Source organism: Elaeis guineensis, chromosome 9, assembly GCF_000442705.2.
Source record: "Elaeis guineensis isolate ETL-2024a chromosome 9, EG11, whole genome shotgun sequence".
In the NCBI taxonomy this organism is placed as follows: domain Eukaryota; kingdom Viridiplantae; phylum Streptophyta; class Magnoliopsida; order Arecales; family Arecaceae; genus Elaeis; species Elaeis guineensis.
Window position 1 is genome coordinate 96,922,006 of NC_026001.2, and position 20,025 is coordinate 96,942,030.

The window sequence follows — 20,025 nt, forward strand, 5'->3', positions numbered from 1 at the left end:
TTCCTGTAGGATTCTGATTCTTGCATCCTTGCTTCAAGTGGAGCTCCTGGTGGGTTGTCACCACTTAGGTGACCTGGTAACTTACTTAAACAGCAAGAGAAGCGGTACTGGCCTACCGGATCCCGCACTAATTGACACTTCCTTTTAGGTAGAAGAATATCTTGGTTGATAAATTAAGATGGCCGAGTCCCACGGTTTTAGGCTTTCCAAGGCTCTGTGCATGTGGTTATTCAGTTACCAATGTAAAATAATTAAGTACTTCCTCACCATTAAAAAATTCTACAACATGCGATGCAGCTTAGAAGGTGCCAACTTACCAAGCTGATAAGATTTTTTACAATTTTACAAAGTAACATGGTATTGAAGCTTGTCTTCACCCATCCTCCCTATGGGACCATGCTAGGAAAAAATATACGGCTTAAAATGTTAGTCATGGATCAAATTAATTTGGGCTATCTAAATCCGTGGATCAGGTTTTAAGGTGGTGTACATATCTCAATGTGAAGATCTAGTTGAGGAATCATAGATAAAGAGAGGCTACTGGAGCTTGAGGAAGAGATAAAAGAGAACTATTTTTGTCTTTTTAAAGACTTAAGTATAGTAGTTTCAAGGATAAAATTCAATTAAGAAAGAGAGGAAAATGGACCGGGAACATGGCCCAGCCTACCATATAGAGTCATGACAGCTGTCTTTGTAACTGGTGCCTCTTTTGCCGGTAGCATGTGCACGCGCTACATGCGCATGATAAGAGAGTCTATTCAATAATTCTGGCTACCCCAACCAAGTGGAGGAGAATCGGCGTTGGAGAGGAAATCTTAGTTTCTTGAAACGCAGTCAGGTAGCAGTTGGTAGAGTATGAGGCATCTAATAGCTCTACACTTTGACACTATCATTGCATTCCAAGTTAATACTGTCATGGTTAACCAGATATCAAAGTCATGGCAAAAGAGAAACTGCGAACTGAAATTAGGCCAGCATTCTTTTTCAAGGGCAGAATTTAGCTACAACATGGAAAATAATACTCGGGGCATGGGGCAGGCTAGTGACATATGGAAACCAGAAACTGACCAACAATACAAACTAAAATACAGAGGTGCAACATCTTAAGAACATGTCCGGATCTATGCCAATGGAGCCGCTGCCTTTTCCTTTCACCATCTTGAGGACGACAATCATAACCCTAGCTTCCCTTTGCAGACAAAGCAAGTCCGCTCCTCCCTCACTCACCTCTTGTATGGTAATCGGAAGCAGGCCAATGAAAGGCGAAATGGTTTTCTAGAACGCATTTAGAATCCAGATTTATTTTGTATCTTTCGCACGAAAGCATGATTGGTCTTCTTTTACGATATCAACAATTAAGTCGTGCATTATACACTACTTTAAACCATTCCAACCTCTTTTTTCCATCCCCACCCCCTCCCCCCTTCGACCAATGAGATTTTCAAAAAGATATGGGTTCACAATATCAACCATTGAGTCGAGCATTATACACTACTTCAAAACATTCCAATTTCTTTCTTCCCATCTATAGAGAAATGAGATTATGTGGTTATTAGATGGCCGGACCTGGACTTCCGCTAAACGGATTCAACCGTTAACCTACTTAAAAAATAAATAATTAATTAATTTTTTATATTACTTTTAAAAAAATTATAACAACACAACTTCAAGCTTGGGCGTGAAACATTTTGATCCTAAATTTTTAAACTTTTTAATTAACCAACCACAAATTTCATTTCAAGATATGTCCTCAAGTTCAAGGTTTTAACTGCACCAGCCACATACATAACCAACTATGGCCGATAGCTGGCGAATAAATCAAAATCATCCATGTTAAATCGGATGGCCAGAGATTTACAAAAATAAAAAAACTTAAAAGACCTATGGAGTACTGTAGCATATGATGCAAAATTTCAGCAGCAAAGAGGTAAAACAAATGCAGATTTTGCATAATGCAGCTTCTCTAGAGTTTAACTAACAAAATACCCCAAAGTGAAAAGTGATAATTACCAAATGGGAATAAAAAATAACAATCTAGATCAGTATTTAATTATATTAAATCATATTTATGACAAGCTAATTCAATGATAACGAGAAAAAGAATTTTTGAAGATCTTCACATGATACAAGATTTCTCAAAATATGATGATATGATACCGTAACTGTGTGTCATTGTACCAGCAAGGTTTTCTATACCTGTTTCACAGGTCAAAGTAAAATCTTCTCTGAGAGCATGAGCTTGGAGTAACTATCCCAAATAACCATTGATATAACAAAATAATGACATGAAGCAATATAAATTCAAGGATTAATGATAATAATAATACAAAATACAACACGTTTCAAATAAATCAGCAAAACACATTGAAGAAAGTTATACCAGGAAGCAGGAACTTCTGAACTCAAATTAGTAACAATCACTTAAATCAATGTTCAGCTATTGCAGTACACTCACTTGGCACGAAGCTTTCTGTGCCAACCAGAACCAACTAGGCAGCTTTTCAGTTCCAGTGGGACATGACCGGCAAGAAAGATTGGCAGCTGACAATATAGCCAGTTCGTAACAAGATGATGTTATGATAGCAGAGCATAATTTCAAGTTTAAATCCATCTTTAGGCTTTCAGCCATTCACGGAAATAGGCCTGCATCTTCTCACGATTAGTAGGATTGCCAACATTGACAGTGGGAATGATTTTGTGAGGCTTCAGGAACTAGAGGAACAGGCATGAACAAAAGTGTCAGATTAAAAAGATACGAATCAAATTAGAGCAAAAGATTTGCTAATTTTACCTTTACAAAATCTCTAAGCTCTATGAAACTCGAATGCTCACTATAAGGAACCCCTGCAGAACAAAGTAGCTGATATCTCAGACTGTCTTAAATTCAGAAAAACAAGCAACGTGCATTTCATGGCAAGCAGCAGTAACATGGAGGTTTTAAGAATGCTTAGTAACTGATTCAAATAATGATAGCACCAATGTAGTTTAGGTAACAAATACAAAACCTAACTCGATTTCTACAGATATAGGCAAATTTGCATAAACCAAAAGCATTTTATCAATGTCCGAGCACACAAGAAATTCCATGAATACCTTCCAATACAGACCATGATTCTGTACATTTTCCACTATTAGAAACAGCAGTTCAAGTTTAGCTTTGAAACAGTTTTAAATGGATTTATTGATGCTTGTATACTTAGATATATATAGATGCATATTTTTGGGTGGATTTTTGCTTTCTCTGCTCCTGTGTATATGTCACTGCAAATGTCTTATCAAATTCACATATCCTCTCCCAAGGGACAGGCACATATGACATAACGATGCTTACAGAAAAATATTCCGAATGACTTATGATGTAGAGAAACAATAGAAAAGTGAGAGACATTACAATCATTCCACAATAGTATACCATTTTGCCATTTGTGTGCGTGTGTGTGTTGCGAGAGGGAGGGAGGGAGGGAGAGAGGGAGAGAGGGCATACAGGAAAGTCACTTTGTCTTGCCTGTGGAAGATGATATGAAAAAACAGAGACATTTAGGCAGTAAGAAACTTGTTGTCAAAGTGAAAGAAGGAAAAAGCTTACCGTAGAGGGTGATGTTGCCTTTAGAACTGGGTTTAATTAGATCTAGCGTAGTCCCAGAGTATGTCCAACCTAGAGAAATAGACCAAATGAGAAAAAGTTTAGATTAACAACTGCCAGTAGAAGCTTGTTAGATAGAAGGTAAACGAGTCACCTGTAGGACGAAATGCCAGGACAGCTGCAAATTGTTGCTTGTAAGTATTCAAGTATTCACACAGGTTCTAAAATACAACCAATGCTACATGAGCAAACGTAAGGATTATGTATAGTAACAGGAGAAAAAATAAAAATGTTATGCCACGCCACTCTATTTACCACCCAGTTCGCCCTCTTATGTGGTGCCTGATAAATGCCCCACCCCAACCCAACCCCATGAATCATATGAATCCCCTCCTACCATGTTCGATGATGAACTGAGTGGTGAATAGGGTGGTGCTTCATAGCATTACTGAAGGACAAATAATGTCCAGACCTCATGTCGTAAGAAAGAAATTGGTAGAACATGCAGTGGAGAGCTCTGCCCACATGAACAAAGCTTTCTAGATAGCTCAGGCCAACCAAATGACTGCAAAATCCGTCTCCTTGAAGAATCTGTGTATATTGGGACCTAGAAAAGCCAAAGCACTAATTTAAGGACTAGAAATAACGTAGATCTTCAGATGTATTAAAAACCATTAAATATATGCGGAATCATCTAAAATAGATAAATCTAAAACCGTAGGACGTCCTGTCTTTAAAAACCAAATAAGAGTCATATATCAATATCAGATTGATCATACTTAATGGGACCAGTGCCAAGTCCTATGGAAATTTTAGTCTTCCATCCAATACTGCTTGAGTTTGTACATCAAACTAAAGGGCCCGTGAAGAATATATACAGTTAAAAAATGAGTTTGGATTTTTCTACCTCTAAAGCTTGAGAAATCGAAACATAGACATGCTCTTTCCCTATGCTGTAAGCTCCAACAGCAATAAGAGTTTTTGGCTGCTTTTCAAGACATTTACGAGCTGTCCTCACGATAAAATTGACAACATCTTCTTTTGGTGGGAACCTGGAATTCAGAAGTCAGCTTGTACAAAGATGATAAAGGATAAAAATATAGACCTGAAAGGACCGGGGAATTCACCTATACTTGGGGTTGCAATATGTTGTATCAAGGTAAAGCACATTGATGCGATGATTGAGAAGAAGAGGGTAAGACTGCATCTGTTTACATGCCCTAAAATCTCCAGTATGTAGATGAATTTGCCCATTGCTCAGCCTAAAATGGATCAGCGCTGCACCAGGGCAGTGATTGGCTTCCAACAGTGTCACTTTGGTTCCCTCAATAACATGTTCAGTATCAAGCTCCAAAGGGCAGATGTAACTGAAAACATGGTTTCAAATCAACAGTTCCTAACAGTTAAAATTCAAGTAGCCGCAAATTTCAAGTATTAGTTTATAAAATTAATATTGAAAAACTGCAAAAAACAATAGTATCAATAAGAGACTTCTTTATCAAAATATATGTCTTACAGTGAATTTATCGAGAGACACAATTTGACTAAGCGGGCTGTGAGTGGAGTGCAGTAGATAGGGCCATGAGACCATTTCTTGCTCAGGCCACCATAATGATCATGGTGGAAGTGGCTGAGAAAATATGCCGAGCACCCTTCAATTGGCCCATACCGAAAAGCATCTACTGTGAACGGTGTTCCTGCAGGTATTAAGGTAAAGAAAAAGCTAAAAAAATATTGAAAATGCAGTTCTCAGAAGCTGCTATTCAATAGCAGAAAATAAAAGTAACAGAGGAACTCGAAGACACAGCTTTAACAATCATGAGAACCAAGTATAATTTAGGGATAGCCTACTGAAAAAATTTCTTTAGAAAATTATAACCATTTGGAAAAATAATCAACAGGAGAACAGATAGCAAAGCAGAAAAAAGGGCTTGTGCCTGCTAGGAATGTTGGCAAGCACTACTTTTTTGATAATAATCAAAAAAATACAATATGCTGTGGCCAAAGACTATCATACAATATAAAATCCAAATGTAACGAATCTTTCTACAGTGGTGTAGGCATGCCAAGCATCCATCTCAGAAAGTAGGTCTGGCCAACAATTAGACACCCAACTCACATGGATAAGTCGGGCCTCCATTATAACCATTACATTGGCATTCTACCATATAAGCAACAGTAAGACATTCTGCAGTCGATCACATCCATCCTAAAAAATGCTTCTGTTACTTTCGATCACCTTATCCAGTTGAAATTTTCTAGCCAATATGAAAATAAAAGGTAGTTCTCCCAAAAAGACATTTCCTTTATACCATACCTCATTCTACCCGTTACCCAACCACATAACCAGTAGCAAGCAAACAGCAATTTATTTAACAAATAGAGCGATCTTAGCTTTAGATCAGCAACGTGATCTTCATTTCTGTAGAGGTGTCTTGCATTTAGATTAGCACCGGCCACAGAGATAATAGGGGCCTTTCCAATTTTTTTAGGGTTTTCTTTTGCCTTATACTCTGTAATCTCCACGATTGAAGATAGTGAAAATCTCCATCCTTCTCCACCGTGGTTTTTTCTTTTGATTTAAAGGGTTGTTGCGGCCAATCGCCTCGTCGTCCGATCGCCGGGGAGCGTGCACCTGCAAAATAAAGTCCGCACTGACCGGAGGCGGCTCCGGCGGGGACCCTCCGACGGTCAAGTCAGAGAGGTGACTGGGCAACAGTGAAATGTAGACAGAGAGCTCTTATCGAGAGAGAGAGAGAGGGAGAAAGGAGCGAGCCTGTGTTTTCGGAAGAGACGGAGCGGATCGATCCCTCGCACTGTTGCCTTCCCCGATTTAAATAGTGGAGCACGGTATGGCGCCGTCATTAATGGCGCGGACAAGTGAGGAACTGTCAACTCACTGTGGACTGTCAGAGTCGCCGTGAAAATGTCACGTCGCCGTGCGGCTGTCAAATCACCAGAGTTGACAATGCCCTCGGCGGGACAATGCCCCTAGGTAGCCGTGCCGCATGTTGCCGTCAGAGCTGACAAGGTCTGGCGGCTGTACGGCGATCGGAGGAGTCGGCCGACCCTAGGTCGGTGGCCAGCTGAGTGGCGTCGGGCACCTCCGTTGGTCGGTGAGCCTTTCGTGAGTCGGCCATCGGACCTCTGGGTTCAGTCGGTCGGGGAAAGGTGCGCCCGACGTATCTTCAGTCGGTCGTGAGCCGATAATTAGCCGGTGATTGCATCCATTAGTCGGTCGGTCGGGCCGCAAGTCGGTCGGGCCGCCAGTCGGTCGGTGGGTATCCCCCAACAGTTGCCCCCCTCCACTCCTAAGTCGGGTGGTGAGCTGGCCGATGCTTTCGTTCGGGCAGCAATCCCGGACGACTGGGAGTGGATTCGTCGTATGCATAGATCCGACCGTACTCCCGGCTGATCCGATGTCAGACGCCTCATAAATGCCGAGCGATCCGGACGTCTAGTCGGTGTCAGAAGTCATGTCGGCGTCAGGTGTCAGACGTCGCGTCTTGTCGTCGTCAGACGTTACGTCGGTGTCAGAAGATCGGGCGCCGGACGATACGGCGTCAGACGATCGGATATTCGGCGCCGATCGCGGGAGTGTGGGCCGCTGTCAGGCATCCCATCGGGAACGCGAATCGACGCGGTGCATAAATGCGGAACCGCGCCCCCACGTGCCGCGTGTCGAGGGTAGTTGGCCGGCGCCCCCCGCATTTAATGTGGGCGGTGCGGCCGTCTCGGGACGGGGCGCGCCGAATCCTCCGCCAACCGGCGGGCGCCACGCGTCGCGCATCTGCGGGCCTTCGGTCGGAGCGGAAGCATCTCGGCCGTCGGTCGGCCCTATATATATAGGACCTTCCGGACCCTTGACCCACATTTGCCATTTTGCTGGAGAAACTCTGTTCGGACGATTTCTCGGTCGTCGCGGGCAGAGCTTTCTTGCTTCCGGAGGGATTCATCTGGTTCGTGGTCCCGTCTTCTTCTTCTTCCTCTTCTTCTCTTTCTTCTTCTTCTTCCTTTGGTTCCGGTGCAATGACCAGAAATCCGACTAAGGGAGCTCGGTCGGGGAACCCGACCGAAGACTCCCGATCGGCTCCGGAAGATGAGGCCTCCTCGCTTTCGGGGCCGAATGTCGATCGGCTTCGGGAGCAATATCGCATCCCGGAGCAGTTTCGGCTCTCCGCTCCAGGGGCCGGCGGTCGGGTTAACAGCCCTCCGCCCGACGATCTGGCGCTGTATGTCGAAGACCTTCGCGCGGGTCTTCGGCTTCCAATTTCGGAGTTTGTCCGGAATTTATTAGATTATTACGGACTCTGTCCGGCGCAACTGGCGCCGAACTCTGTCCGTCTGATCATCTCCTTCGCGTTGTTGTGTCAGCTCTTGCCGACCAACCCTCGCGTTTCACTCTTCCGGGCATTCTTTGTGCTCCGACCCCACCCTAAAGCCCGAGGGTGGTGGCTCTTCAACCCCCGGAAGGGTCTTGCCTTCATCACCGGTCTTCCATCATCCATTCATGGGTGGAAGAACCAATTCTTTTTTGTTTCCTCCTCATCTCCTTGGGGCTTTCCTTCCCGCTGGGGTGTGCCTCGAACCGAAGCCAACGACAACAGCCGGGTGGAGGCGGACGACCGGGAGGACTTCCACCGACTGAAAGACATGTCGGTCCCGAAGCAGAGGGAGCTTGTTACCGAACAAGCTCTCTATGATGCCAGCTTGAGTCTGATCCCCCGAATAGGTATTGCCCGATCCCCCGGTCTTTCTTTTCATTCGGCTCTTGGTCCGGTCTTTAACATTTTTGTCGGTATTGCAGGGACACCTCCAAGGATGCGGCCGACAGATGCCGAGATTCGGCGGTTCGCAACGAGGAAGAGGCCAGCATCGGGGGCCGGTCCTTCGCGCCCCCCGAAGAGACCTGCTCCAGCGGTGCCGACCGTCGAGGCGTCGGCGATGGACCAGTCGGAGCCCGTAATAGCCCTCGCGGCTCCGACGGTTCACGCGGAGGAGAGACCGGCTGAGGAGGCGGTCGAGGGAACATCGGCGGCTTCGCCGGTGTGAGTGGAGCCGGATGACGTTCGGGAAACCGAACATCGTCCGGCGGCGTCCGTTGGCGCAACGGGGGGCGCCGGGTCGAACTCAAGCGTCCCCTCACTGTCGGTCCCGTCGGTCGGGGCAGCTGATCGGGGGAAAGCCCCGATGGAGCCCGCAGACGAGACAAGGTCGGGGAGCCGATCCGCGCCTCCCAGCGCGCATTACCCCGAAGGAGCGTCGGCGTTGGCCGACCACAACCTTGCGAGGAGGTTGTGTCAGGGGATCCTCCTCCCAACCGACGTAGAGTCGCTGCGATCTCGGCAAGTGACCGAGATGCTGTCGCGGTTCTACCCGACCATGGTCGAGGTAAGCTTCGCATCACTTCTTCTTTCCCTTAGAAATTTTCCTTGTTATGCGATTCTGACGAAGTCTTTTCGATCGGCAGCTGATCTTCACGATGTCTGAACTGGAGGCCGGGTACCAAAGGTTCGGCAACGTTCGGGCAGCTTACAAGGAGAGGTCGGCGGCGGCCGAAGCTGAGAGGGCGATGTTGGCCGACCAACTTCAGCAATCGGCCGACCGGGAGGCCAAGTTAGTTGACGAGGTCTCCCGGCTTAGGTCCGAACTTCGGTCGGCCAAGAAGGAGGCCAGACATAAGGGTCGGGCCGTGCGTCGTCTTCGGCGCGAACGAGACGGTGCCACCGCCGAACTCCAAGGGGAACGCGAGCAACTTCGGGTCAGCCTGGAGAAGCTCGTCGAAGCCGAAGAGGAGCTATCCATCGCCCAGATCGACGCCGAAATGACGAAGGTTGAGGCGGAGTCGGCGAGGGAGTCGCTCGCCCGTGCGGAGGACGAGGCAAGGTCGGCGAAAGAGTCGGCTGATCGGGCGGTGGAAGACTTCCGGGCCTCCGACCGATACCGGGAGGAGATGCTCGAGTCGGGCTTCGCCTCGTACCGGGTAGGGTTCGAGGATGGTCGGGATGCCGTCCATGCTTTGTACCCGGAGCTGGACGTCAGCCGCGTCGTCCCGCCATTAGCCGAGGAGGAAGGAGCCGAAGGGGAAGGAACCGAGGAGATGGCCGACCAGCCGTCGGGAGGCGTCGTCGTGGCAGAGGAAGCCGTCCCGGAGCAGGCGCCGACCGATATCCCCTCGCCGACCGAAGCCCCTCGTTCAGCCGCCGACCCAACACCGCTTATGGCTGACACGTCGGTCATCCCCGATCCTCCGTCGGTCGAGGAGATCGACTAAGACAGATGATCGGGCCCTGCCGACTTTCCTTTACTTTTTTGTTTTCTGAGAATATATGTAATCGGGCTTCGATCCGACTTTGTAATTCCCTTTCAGTAATAAATGAAACTTTTTCACTTTCTCCTTTTGTCTGCTTCTTCCAGTTGAATGCCTTAGTGAGTAATTTACTTGTGTAAGTCGCTAACTCACATAAGTCGGCAGGACGTTCGGCAACTCGTGCCGCTACGAAGGAAGGGTAAGTCCCGACTTTGGGTCGGCTTCTGGTAGTCGAGCTCATCAGTCGGGCGCGTCTTGTTGAGTCGGGAGCCGACCGAACCTGGTAAAGGTTCGGTAGTCGGGCTTCCATAGACGCGTTCAGTCGAATGTCGTCCGGCGCAGTGTCGGGGGAACGACAACAAGTCGGATCCCCATGCTCTTGCGTCGGGTATTCGTTATGTGTCTTTCGACATACAGTAGCAAGCCAAATGTCGTCCAGCCGAATGTCGTTCAGCCGGCCGTAGGTCGGTCGGCAAGTCGTCGATGCGACTAAGGTCGCGTTGTGCGATAGACGGTGGTAAGCCGAATATCCCTCGACCGGCCGTAGCCTGGTCGGAAGTCGCGACGACAGTCGCGTGGGCTTTTTGCCTCTCTTTGGTCGGGGCCCGATCGGCCTGTCGGCCGGTGGTTCGGCCCAAAAGTTCGACCGTAGAAAGAGTGTGAACTCCCGTCACAACAGATGCATCGACCCTTGTAAGGATGGATGTGTTGCCGAAAGTCGAAGGAGTGCAACTCCCGTTGATATGGATACATCGGTCCTGGTAAGGGTCCGATTTATCATTGATCGTCGAAGGAGTGTCAACTCCCGTTCTTGTAGATGCGTCGGTCCTCGCAAGAGTCCGATGCGTTACCGATGATGAGGTCGTCGGTTTTAGGTGGACGCTAGGTCCACGTCAATACGCTGGGGCTTTGGCGAGCGCCGATCATTAGTCGAAGAGTTAAGACTCCGAGATTTCAAACTGAATTTGCATTCCGACTACTGCATTACAAAATTCACTGGCAATACAGCTTCAGGTTGTCGGCGTTCCAAGTCCGGGGAATGGGCTTCCCCTCAAGGGTCTCCAGCCGATAGGCTCTCGGTCCGTAGGTGTCTGCAACCTTGTAGGGTCCTTCCCAGTTCGGAGCCAACTTCCCCTGATCCAAGGGCTTCGAGACCTCCGCCTTCCTCAAGACCAAGTCACCAGGCCTGAAGAGCTTTGGTCTGACCTTGGCGTTGTAATACCGGGCGACCCTCTGCCGGTATGAAGCCATTCGGATTTGAGCCTCGTCTCGTAGTTCGGGGAGGAGGTCCAGGTCGGCCCTCCGACCCTCGGAGTTGTCCGGCTCTTGATACCATTCGACCCTTGAAGATGGCAGGCCAATCTCGAGCAGGATCATAGCCTCTGTCCCGTAGGTCAAGCTGAACGGCGACTCCCCGGTCGGGACACGGGGGGTCATTCGGTAAGCCCACAGAACGGAGCCCAGCTCGTCGACCCAGAGACCTTTGGCTTCATTCAGTCGGGTCTTGAGTCCATGGAGCAAGGTCCGGTTGGTCACCTCAACCTCACCGTTGGACTGTGGGTGCCCGACTGAAGTCAGTCGGTGCCGGATGTGGAACCTGGCGCAGAAGTCTCTGAAGTCCTGGTTGTCGAATTGCCGTCCGTTGTCGGTGATGATGGTGTGCGGCAATCCGAACCTGAAAATGATGGATTTTTGGATAAAGTCCTCCATCTTCCGCTCGGTGATCTGCGCCAAGGGCTCGGCCTCGACCCACTTCGTGAAGTAGTCGATGGCGACAACGATGAACTTCCTCTGGCCCGACGCAGGCGGGAAAGGGTCGAGAATGTCGACTCCCCACTGGGCGAAGGGCCACGGAGTGACAATAGGAGCGATTTGGCTGACCGGTTGGTGCTGGATATTCGCGTATTTTTGACATGGCTCGCATCTCCGGACCAACTCTGCCGCATCCCTCTTCATGGTAGGCCAGTAGTAGCCTTGTCGCAGGACCTTGAAGGCTAGGGACTTGCCCCCCAAGTGGTTCTCGCAAATTCCTTCGTAAACCTCTCGGAGAGCGTAGTCGGCGTCGGTCGGCCCCAAACACCTGAGCAGGGGAAGGGAGAACGACCTTTTGTAGAGTCGGCCGTCCATGATGACATATTGCGAGGCCGACCATCGGAGTCGCTTGGCCTCCGTGGGATCTTCAGGACTGATCCCGTCGGTCAGGTACCGGACGATCGGGTCCATCCAACTTGGTTCGGACGTTAGCTGCTGTACTTCTTCGACCCGATCGATGCTCGGCTGCTGGAGGTTCTCCACAAACGTCCGACCCAAAGAGTCGTAGGCCGACGTTGCCAATCTGGAGAGTGCGTCGGCACGGGCGTTCTCCGACCTAGGGATGTGGAAAATTTCGAAATACTCAAGGCGGGCCACGAGGTCCTTCACTTTCTGAAGGTACTTGATCATGGTCGGATCTCGCGCCTCGAATTCGCCCTTGACCTGCCCCACGATCAGCTGAGAGTCGGAGAATGCCCGAAGGCTGTCGATGCCCAGCTCCTTCGCCATCCTCAAGCCAGCGAGGAGTGCCTCGTATTCGGCTTGATTGTTGGAGGCCTTGAAGTCGAACCGGAGGGCGTATTCGGTGACCACCCCATCCGAATTCGTGAGCAGGAGCCCAGCCCCGCTTCCCTGAGCGTTTGAGGCTCCGTCGATGTGGAGTACCCAGGTGGAGATCGGGTCTGGCTCAGAGATCGCATCTCATCCTGGGTCTTCAGCTCCCGACCCTTAGTCGGTTGTCGGACACTCGGCGATGAAGTCGGCCAAGACCTGAGCCTTCAGGGCAGGTTTTGGTCGGTACTGAATGTCAAACTCGCTGAGCTTCATCGCCCACTTGGCCAGTCGTCCGGACGTGTCCGGTCGGTGCAAAATCGCCCTCAGGGGCTGGTTGGAGAGCACCACTATGGCATGGGCCTAGAAGTATGGTCGAAGTCGTTGCGCGGAGACGGTCAGGGCGAAAATCACATTTTCCGTCTCCGAGTATCTGGCTTCGGCCCCGTGGAGCACCTTGCTAGTGTAGTAGATGGGCTGATGAGTTCGGCACTCGTTTTCCCGAACGAGCACCGAACTGATCGCCTCGGAAGATGTGGCCAAGTAGAGATACAAGGTCTCTCCGACCTGCGGCTTCACGAGCAACGGTGGGGAAGCCAAGTACTTCTTCAGGTCTTCGAAGGCCTGCTGGCACTCATCCGACCAAGAAAAACCATTCGCGTGGCGCAGAGTCTTGAAGAACGGGAGGCACCTTTCAGCCGATCGGGAAATGAATCGGCTAAGAGCGACGATCTTTCTGTTCAGCTGTTGGACCTCCTTCTTGGTGTTCGGATGGCGCATGCCGAGGATCGCCTTTATTTTCTCAGGGTTGGCCTCGATCCCTCTCTGAGAAATGAGGAATCCGAGGAACTTCCCTGAGGTCACCCTGAAAGCACATTTGGTCGGGTTGAGCTTCATTCGGTGTCGTCGAAGGGTGCTAAAGGTCTCCTCGAGATCCTGAACATGGTCCGGGATCTGCGTGCTTTTCACCAGCATGTCGTCCACGTACACCTCCATGTTGCGCCCGATCTGGTCTTTGAAGACCTTATTGACGAGTCGCTGGTAGGTGGCGCCGGCATTCTTCAATCTGAAGGGCATCACCCGATAACAGTAGAGGCCCTTGGGAGTCACGAACGCGGTGTGCTCCTCGTCTTCAGGTGCCATCCGGATCTGGTTGTATCCGGCGAAGGCGTCCATGAAGCTGAGCAGTCGAAATCCGGACGTCGCATCCACCAGCTGGTCGATCTTCGGAAGTGGGAAGCTATCTTTTGGGCAGGCTCGGTTTAGGTCGGTATAGTCGATGCAGATCCTCCACTTCCCGTTGGCTTTCTTGACCATGACAACATTGACGAGCCAATCGGGATACGTGGATTCTCGGATGAAGCCTGCTTCGAGTAGTTTGTCCATTTCTTCGTCGATGGCCCTCTGCCTCTCTGGGGCGAAGGACCTTTTCTTCTGCCTCACCGGCCTCATCGTCGGGTCGATGTTGAGTCGGTGGGTTATTGTTTCTGGGGGGATGCCCGACATATCTGCTGCCGACCAAGCAATATGTCGGCATTGGCCGTCAGCAGCTCCGTCAGTCGGCGTCGTTTGGTGTCGGGCAATTGAGTCCCGACCCAAACTTTTCTGTCGGGATTTTCTCCTATCGGGATCGCCTCGAGCTGCTCGGCCGGCGAACCTCATTCTTCCTCCTCCCGTTGGTCCAGCTTGTCGATCGTCAGAGATCCCCTCGACTCGTCGCTTTGAGCGGAGATTTGGAAGCATCGTCGGGCGAGCTGTTGATCTCCGCGCATCTCCCCGATTCCGTTTTTGGTCGGAAACCGAACAAGAAGATGGTACGTCGAGACGATCGCCTTGAGGGCGTTCAATCCGGGTCGTCCAAGTATGGCATTGTAAGCCGAAGGGACTTGGACGACCACGAAAGTGAGAGAGACCGTGCTTTGCCGTGGTTCGGTGCCGACCGTCACGGGCAGGGTGATTTCTCCTTCTGTCGTGACGGCGTCTCCGGCAAAGCCGATCAAGGGCATGGAGACCCTCTTGAGTCGGTCAGTTGACAGTCGCATTCGAGAGAAGGTCGAGTAAAACAAAATATTTGTCGAACTTTCATTATCAACAAAAATTCGTTTTACATCATAATTCGCTATTGTCGCCGACACAACAACAGCATCGTCGTGGGGAGTTTGGATGCCCCGAACGTCGTCTTCCATAAAGGTGATCACGTCGTCCGGGCGCGGCTTTTTCGTCGGCTCCCCTCCTGCAGATGTCCCCGGGCCCAGCCGCTTGGAGATCATGTTGATGACTCCGGCCGTCGGCTGGTTGGTTGCCGCCTCTTCAGTCGGCTGGGGGCGTCGATCGGCAACTGGTTGGGTCGGCGGACCCTTCCGGAATTTGCCGAGGTACCCCCGGCGGATGAGAGCTTCAATCTCATCCTTCAACTGGATGCACCGCTCGGTGTCGTGGCCGTGGCTTCGATGGAACCGGCAGTACTTCCGACGGTCGAGGCCCTTTGCCTTCAGAGGCGGAGGCCGTCGCAGGTATTCCTCTCCCTCGATCTCCATCAGGATCTGCACACGGGGAGCGGAGAGAGGAGTGTAGGAGTCATACCTGGGGCGCACCGGCCTCGGAGTCTGTTGCCGGGGCGATTTTTGGATCCGTCGGGGTGGCGAGACCCGACTATCGGTCGGGGGCCTGCTTGGTTCGGCGGGCTCCCGACCTTTTCTCCGCTTCTCTTTCGGGCCTCTGGGCTCGGCCAAGCGTCAGTCGGACGCTCCTTCGTCCGCGCGCATATACTTGTATGCGCGCTCCAGTAGCTCGGCATAAGTTCGGGGGAGGGTCTTGTCCAGAGAATAGGTGAATCGGGACGCCCTCAGGCCCCGCTTCATGGCTGAGACAGTCATGTCTTCGTTGAGGTCCCGGACCTCGAGCGTGGCTGCGTTGAATCACGCCATGAAGTGTCGGAGCGTCTCGTTTTCCCCCTGCTTGAGGGAGAAAAGGCTGTCCGACGTTCGCGGCGGCTTTCGGCTGGTGCTGAAATGGGCCACGAACGAGTGCTCGAGCTGCCCGAAGGAGTGGATACTTCCCGATCGGAGATCGAAATACCAGGCCCTGGCAGCCTTGCGGAGTGTGGCGGGGAAGCCGATGCAAAAAAGAGCGTCGGTTGCCCCTTGGATCGTCATGAGAGCTTTATAGCTCTCGAGGTGGTCGACTGGGTCGGTGGAGCCGTCGTATGGCTCCACGTGCGGCATTTTGAACCGACTGAGAATCGGCTCGTCGAGGACCAGTCGAGAAAGAGGTTGGGCGGTCTGGAAGTCGACGTCGTTCGAAGACTTCTGACCGTCCATCTGCAACTGGGCGAGTCGGCGGTCGATTTCCTCAAACCGTCGCTCGTAGTCGCCCGCTCGTCGACGCTGGGAGACCCCAGGGGTGGAGTCTCCGGAAGATTCTGAGAGGGAGGCCGACGGCGTGCGCGGCCGTTTCTCCTTCCTTGCCCATTCTAACGGGGAAGGAGAGGGCCGCTGGGACCGTCGGTCGTCGCGCCATGGTCGTCCCTCCTCTTCTCCGTGGGAGCGCTGTTGGGGGCGCTCGCATGGAGGCGACAGGGATCGACGCGGTCGTCGGCGGCTGCTCCTGGAAGGCATAGGTCGGGCCGCCGGTTGCTACTGGAGGCTTTTGACTGCGTCGGTCAGTACGGTCATCTGCCGTACGATGGCCGCAATCTGGGCCTCCGTGGTCACTGCAGGGCGCGGAGAGCTAGGCTCCGCCGTCGGTGGGGGCGGGGAGGCCTCTTCCCGGCGGGAAGAGCGCCTTGCCGACCCAGTGATTCTCGATCGTTGAGCTCTTGTCTTTGTCATGCTGCCCCCCTACCTGGCGCGCCAATCTGTTGCGGCTAATCGCCTCGTCGTCCGATCGCCGGGGAGTGTGCACCTGCAAAATGAAGTCCGCACTGACCGGAGGCGGCTCCGGCGGGGACCCTCCGACGGTCAAGTTAGAGAGGTGACTGGGCAACAGTGAAATGTAGACAGAGAGCTCTTATCGAGAGAGAGAGAGGAGCGAGCCTGTGTTTTCGGGAGAGACGGAGCGGATCGATCCCTCGCACTGTTGCCTTCCCCGGTTTAAATAGTGGAGCACGGTATGGCGCCGTCATTAATGACGCGGACAAGTGAGGAACTGTCAACTCACTGTGGACTGTCAGAGTCGCCGTGAAAATGTCACGTCGCCGTGCGGCTGTCAAATCACCAGAGTTGACAATGCCCTCGGCGGGACAATGCCCCTAGGTAGCCGTGCCGCATGTTGCCGTCAGATCTGACAAGGTCTGGCGGCTGTACGGCGATCGGAGGAGTCGGCCGACCCTAGGTCGGTGGCCAACTGAGTGGCGTCGGGCACCTCCGTTGGTCGGCGAGCCTTTCGTGAGTCGGCCATCGGACCTCTGGGTTCAGTCGGTCGGAGAAAGGTGCGCCCGACGTATCTTCAGTCGGTCGTGAGCCGATAATTAGCCGGTGATTGCATCCGTCAGTCGATCGGTCGGGCCGTCAGTCGGTCGGTGGGTATCTCCCAACAAGAGTTTTCCATGTGAATCCTGTATTTGCATTGATCTTAGCCTCTTCGATTTCTCTTTTATTGACGTCTTGCTACACCAATTTCTATGAATGCAACATTTTGGCAGAAAAGGTAGAACTCTCCATCAATTTCAGATACATAACAAATCAAATTTCTAAGCAGGAATATGATTTAATGAAGCTCAACTACTTATCTCCTGATTTTTAATAACGTCCTTTGGTGCCTCACACGGTCACCCCATTGCCCTCGAAAAAGGAAAAAAAGAAGGAAAGCTCAACGTCTACAAATAAACAAGACCTGATATAATTCCTACATAGTTGAATTTAATCTAATTTTTTTGGGAAAACTACATCGAAAGATTGAGTCCAGTAAATGATCATAAACGATGTAAACATTCTAAGAAGCTTCACCTGGAATTTTCTTATAGAAGGGGCAGACAGGATGCCGATCGGATCCCCTATCAAATCCCATCCTTTCTAGCTGAGGAACCTCCTGATCCACACAATCCCCGCCTCCAACACCTCCGATCATCGTCCGCCGCCTCTTGCGAGACGAATAGGAAACCCCAGAACCCGATCCCCATCCATCCGCCGGCTTCTTGATTCCCCACATCTGGAACAGATCTCTCTGAACAAGTCCCCTAATCTCCTTCCCCGCCGGCGGCTCCTCCAGCAGGGACGACCAATCCGTCCCGCATCGATAGAAATCCGAAGCGAAATCGCTGGTGCTCGCGATCGAAGTTTCGATCTGGGGATCGTCTCGGCGCTCCCCGCCGCCGTCGTCGAAGGACGAGGAGGAGAGGGGGCCGACGGGGAAGCCGTTCTCGTCGAGCTCGTCGGAGAGGTGGAGGCGATCGTCGGTGGTGGTTTCTAATGCCATCGGAGGGGAGGAAGAGCTAGACGGCGATGGCTTCATTATCTTCGGTTCTTCTTCTATGGGTGCCCGCGACGAAGGTCTTTGAAATGGGCGGCGGGAAACGACGCCATGTGAGAGATTTCCGTGAGGGCGGGGGGGAGCGCTGCGAAGCGTTGAAATCCTTTGGTGGCGACGTGGCCTTTCACGAGTCGCTGGTTTAGATGCACCATCCCGCAGAAAGTACCATTTGAATTCTCTCATGATGCGAGGATGCCAATTGCCAACTAAGGCGGGACCCGCGGGTGCGGTTTTGGGTGTCTTGTTGTCTCGTCGGGAAAGATCGTCGGTGCGATTGCTTCGGGTCAAGGCCAGATCTCTAGCCTGGCTCAGATCTGGCTCGTCTGACTTGATTCTATAGATTGATGCATTAATAAACAAGAATCGGTTTGGTTTAGTATTGGTGTCGCATCTAGGAGTTGAACCTAATTTTGTGTTTGATAAATATTGATTTGCTTTACTAGAAAAGTACTAGCGTAGGATTGGAATTTGCGATGACCCACCAAAGAATATTTTAAGTATAATTTTGCTTAAGCAAATGAATCAATATACAAACTAGGCATAAGGTGCTCTTGAAAACAGCTCTCCTCATGGCAAAAATGGGAATCAAGGATGCACCAATTCAATATTCTTACATCCAATAATGACAAAAATATTTTTGAGTATAATTCTGTATCCTAAAAAAATATTTTGAGTATAATTTGATGCAGGGTGTGGAATATTATTTTGTATTCACGTTATTCCCGACAAATTTGCAAGTACATTGCTAATTGTTGAATGCAGATTATAGAATTCTACCTGTCGTGTTAGTAGATCATATTAAATCTCATACGACTCAACTAGCCACCAACAATATTTAAGCTAAAGTGAGTAATTTGCACCTCCAAATAGTTGCTTATTTGATTTCTTATCTTCCCTTGATGGGACACATGGAGTTAGCCAATAATTTTAGAGAGATTGAGAATATTTTCATCTAGAATAATTATAAAGTAGAACAATATAGTATTGTATTGTGAAAAATCAATCGTTATTATAATTTTTAGTAATATACTACGTACAACATAGTCTTTGCACGTTGCGAAAAAATATGGAAGACGTGCCATAACTTGGATTAGTTAATCTCCGTCTCCATCCTCAAGAGGTCTAATATTCAAACCTTAGTGACGGCATCTCAAATATATTTCTCAAGAAAGACTTAGCTAGGGAGATTATCATGATATGTATGTGTGTGCATGAATGTCAAAAAATATATGATTAGATTTGTAATGATCTACTAAATAATATTTTAGATATAATTGATATAGAGAATGTTACATTATTTGTGTCGATGCTAAACATAACAAATTTGCAATCATATTGTTTTCCGTCGAAGTACCATTAATATTTTTTTATGGTGTAGAACTAACAAATGAAGTATATATAGTCAGGCAATTTGGTCATGGCAATTAAAACCTCACCTGATCTCTATTTTTAATGTAGATGAGGGCATTTGTTTGTTAAAAAGTAAACAATAACAATAAACTAATCATGTTTGCTAGGGCAAGATAGGACATGGAAGTTAGTCTTTGTTTTTTGGTAAGATGCATGGAGCTAGATAGAAGATAAGCTAAGAATTTATAAACTGCAATAGTGTGGTGCCATTTCATGAATCATCATCCATTATATAAATTTTTTAACTCTACTGCATGTCAGACAATCTCTGTCTCAACAAGAATAATATTCTCACCTATACATAAGAAAAACTCAAAAAGCAGCATAACTTATATGTAGCCCATTAATCTCCCTCTACATGTTTGCATTCAAACCTCAATGGTTGCATTCTCATTATTTTTCTCAAAAATATTAATCAAATAAATCATCATGGATCTGAATCTTTAACTAATCATAATATCCAAGTGCAACTAGATTGATGAGCAATCCCTACTCCAAAGTAACAGGATTTAATTTTTCAGGACTTCTTCAGCCAAAATGAAAAAAAGGGTTGCAATCTAAATATAGTTATTTGAGAGTTGACCGATTCAAATTTGTTTGCAGATTTTGACGCTGTTTTGCATGTTTTTTCTCTGCTCGACATAGCCTTGGTGCCAAGTAAATTTGTGAG

General features: G+C 49.6%; 1 protein-coding gene across 2 annotated transcripts; it reads right to left on the minus strand.

Annotated features, from left to right (window-relative positions):
- Positions 1-2,247: 2,247 nt before the first annotated feature.
- On the minus strand, positions 2,248-18,021 carry LOC105051004 (DNA cross-link repair protein SNM1). 2 transcript variants are annotated; one of them, XM_019852728.3, is made up of 9 exons: positions 17,423-18,019; positions 5,100-5,280; positions 4,711-4,950; positions 4,491-4,635; positions 4,056-4,190; positions 3,738-3,804; positions 3,587-3,655; positions 2,792-2,844; positions 2,248-2,712 (listed from the first exon to the last, which is right to left on the minus strand). In XM_019852728.3, exons 1-9 carry the CDS (start codon positions 17,925-17,927, stop codon positions 2,614-2,616), a joined length of 1,494 nt encoding a protein of 497 aa, XP_019708287.1. In that variant the 5' UTR covers positions 17,928-18,019; the 3' UTR covers positions 2,248-2,613. The 2 variants fall into 2 exon arrangements, 1 of the variants encoding a protein (XP_019708287.1); XR_003801758.2 differs by lacking the exon at positions 2,248-2,712 and having other exon boundaries at positions 3,738-3,821; positions 17,423-18,021.
- Positions 18,022-20,025: the final 2,004 nt, after the last annotated feature.

What these genes read in the sequence shown, in the direction of transcription:
- LOC105051004 (XM_019852728.3), bottom strand. Translation starts at nt 17,927, where the DNA reads ATGAAGCCATCGCCGTCTAGCTCTTCCTCCCCTCCGATGGCATTAGAA. An exon ending in CCTGGCATTTCGTCCTACAG is followed by an intron (nt 3,656 to 3,737) that starts GTGACTCGTTTA and finishes CTATTTCTCTAG; the next exon opens with GTTGGACATACTCTGGGACT. An exon ending in AGCTTAGAGATTTTGTAAAG is followed by an intron (nt 2,713 to 2,791) that starts GTAAAATTAGCA and finishes CTGTTCCTCTAG; the next exon opens with TTCCTGAAGCCTCACAAAAT.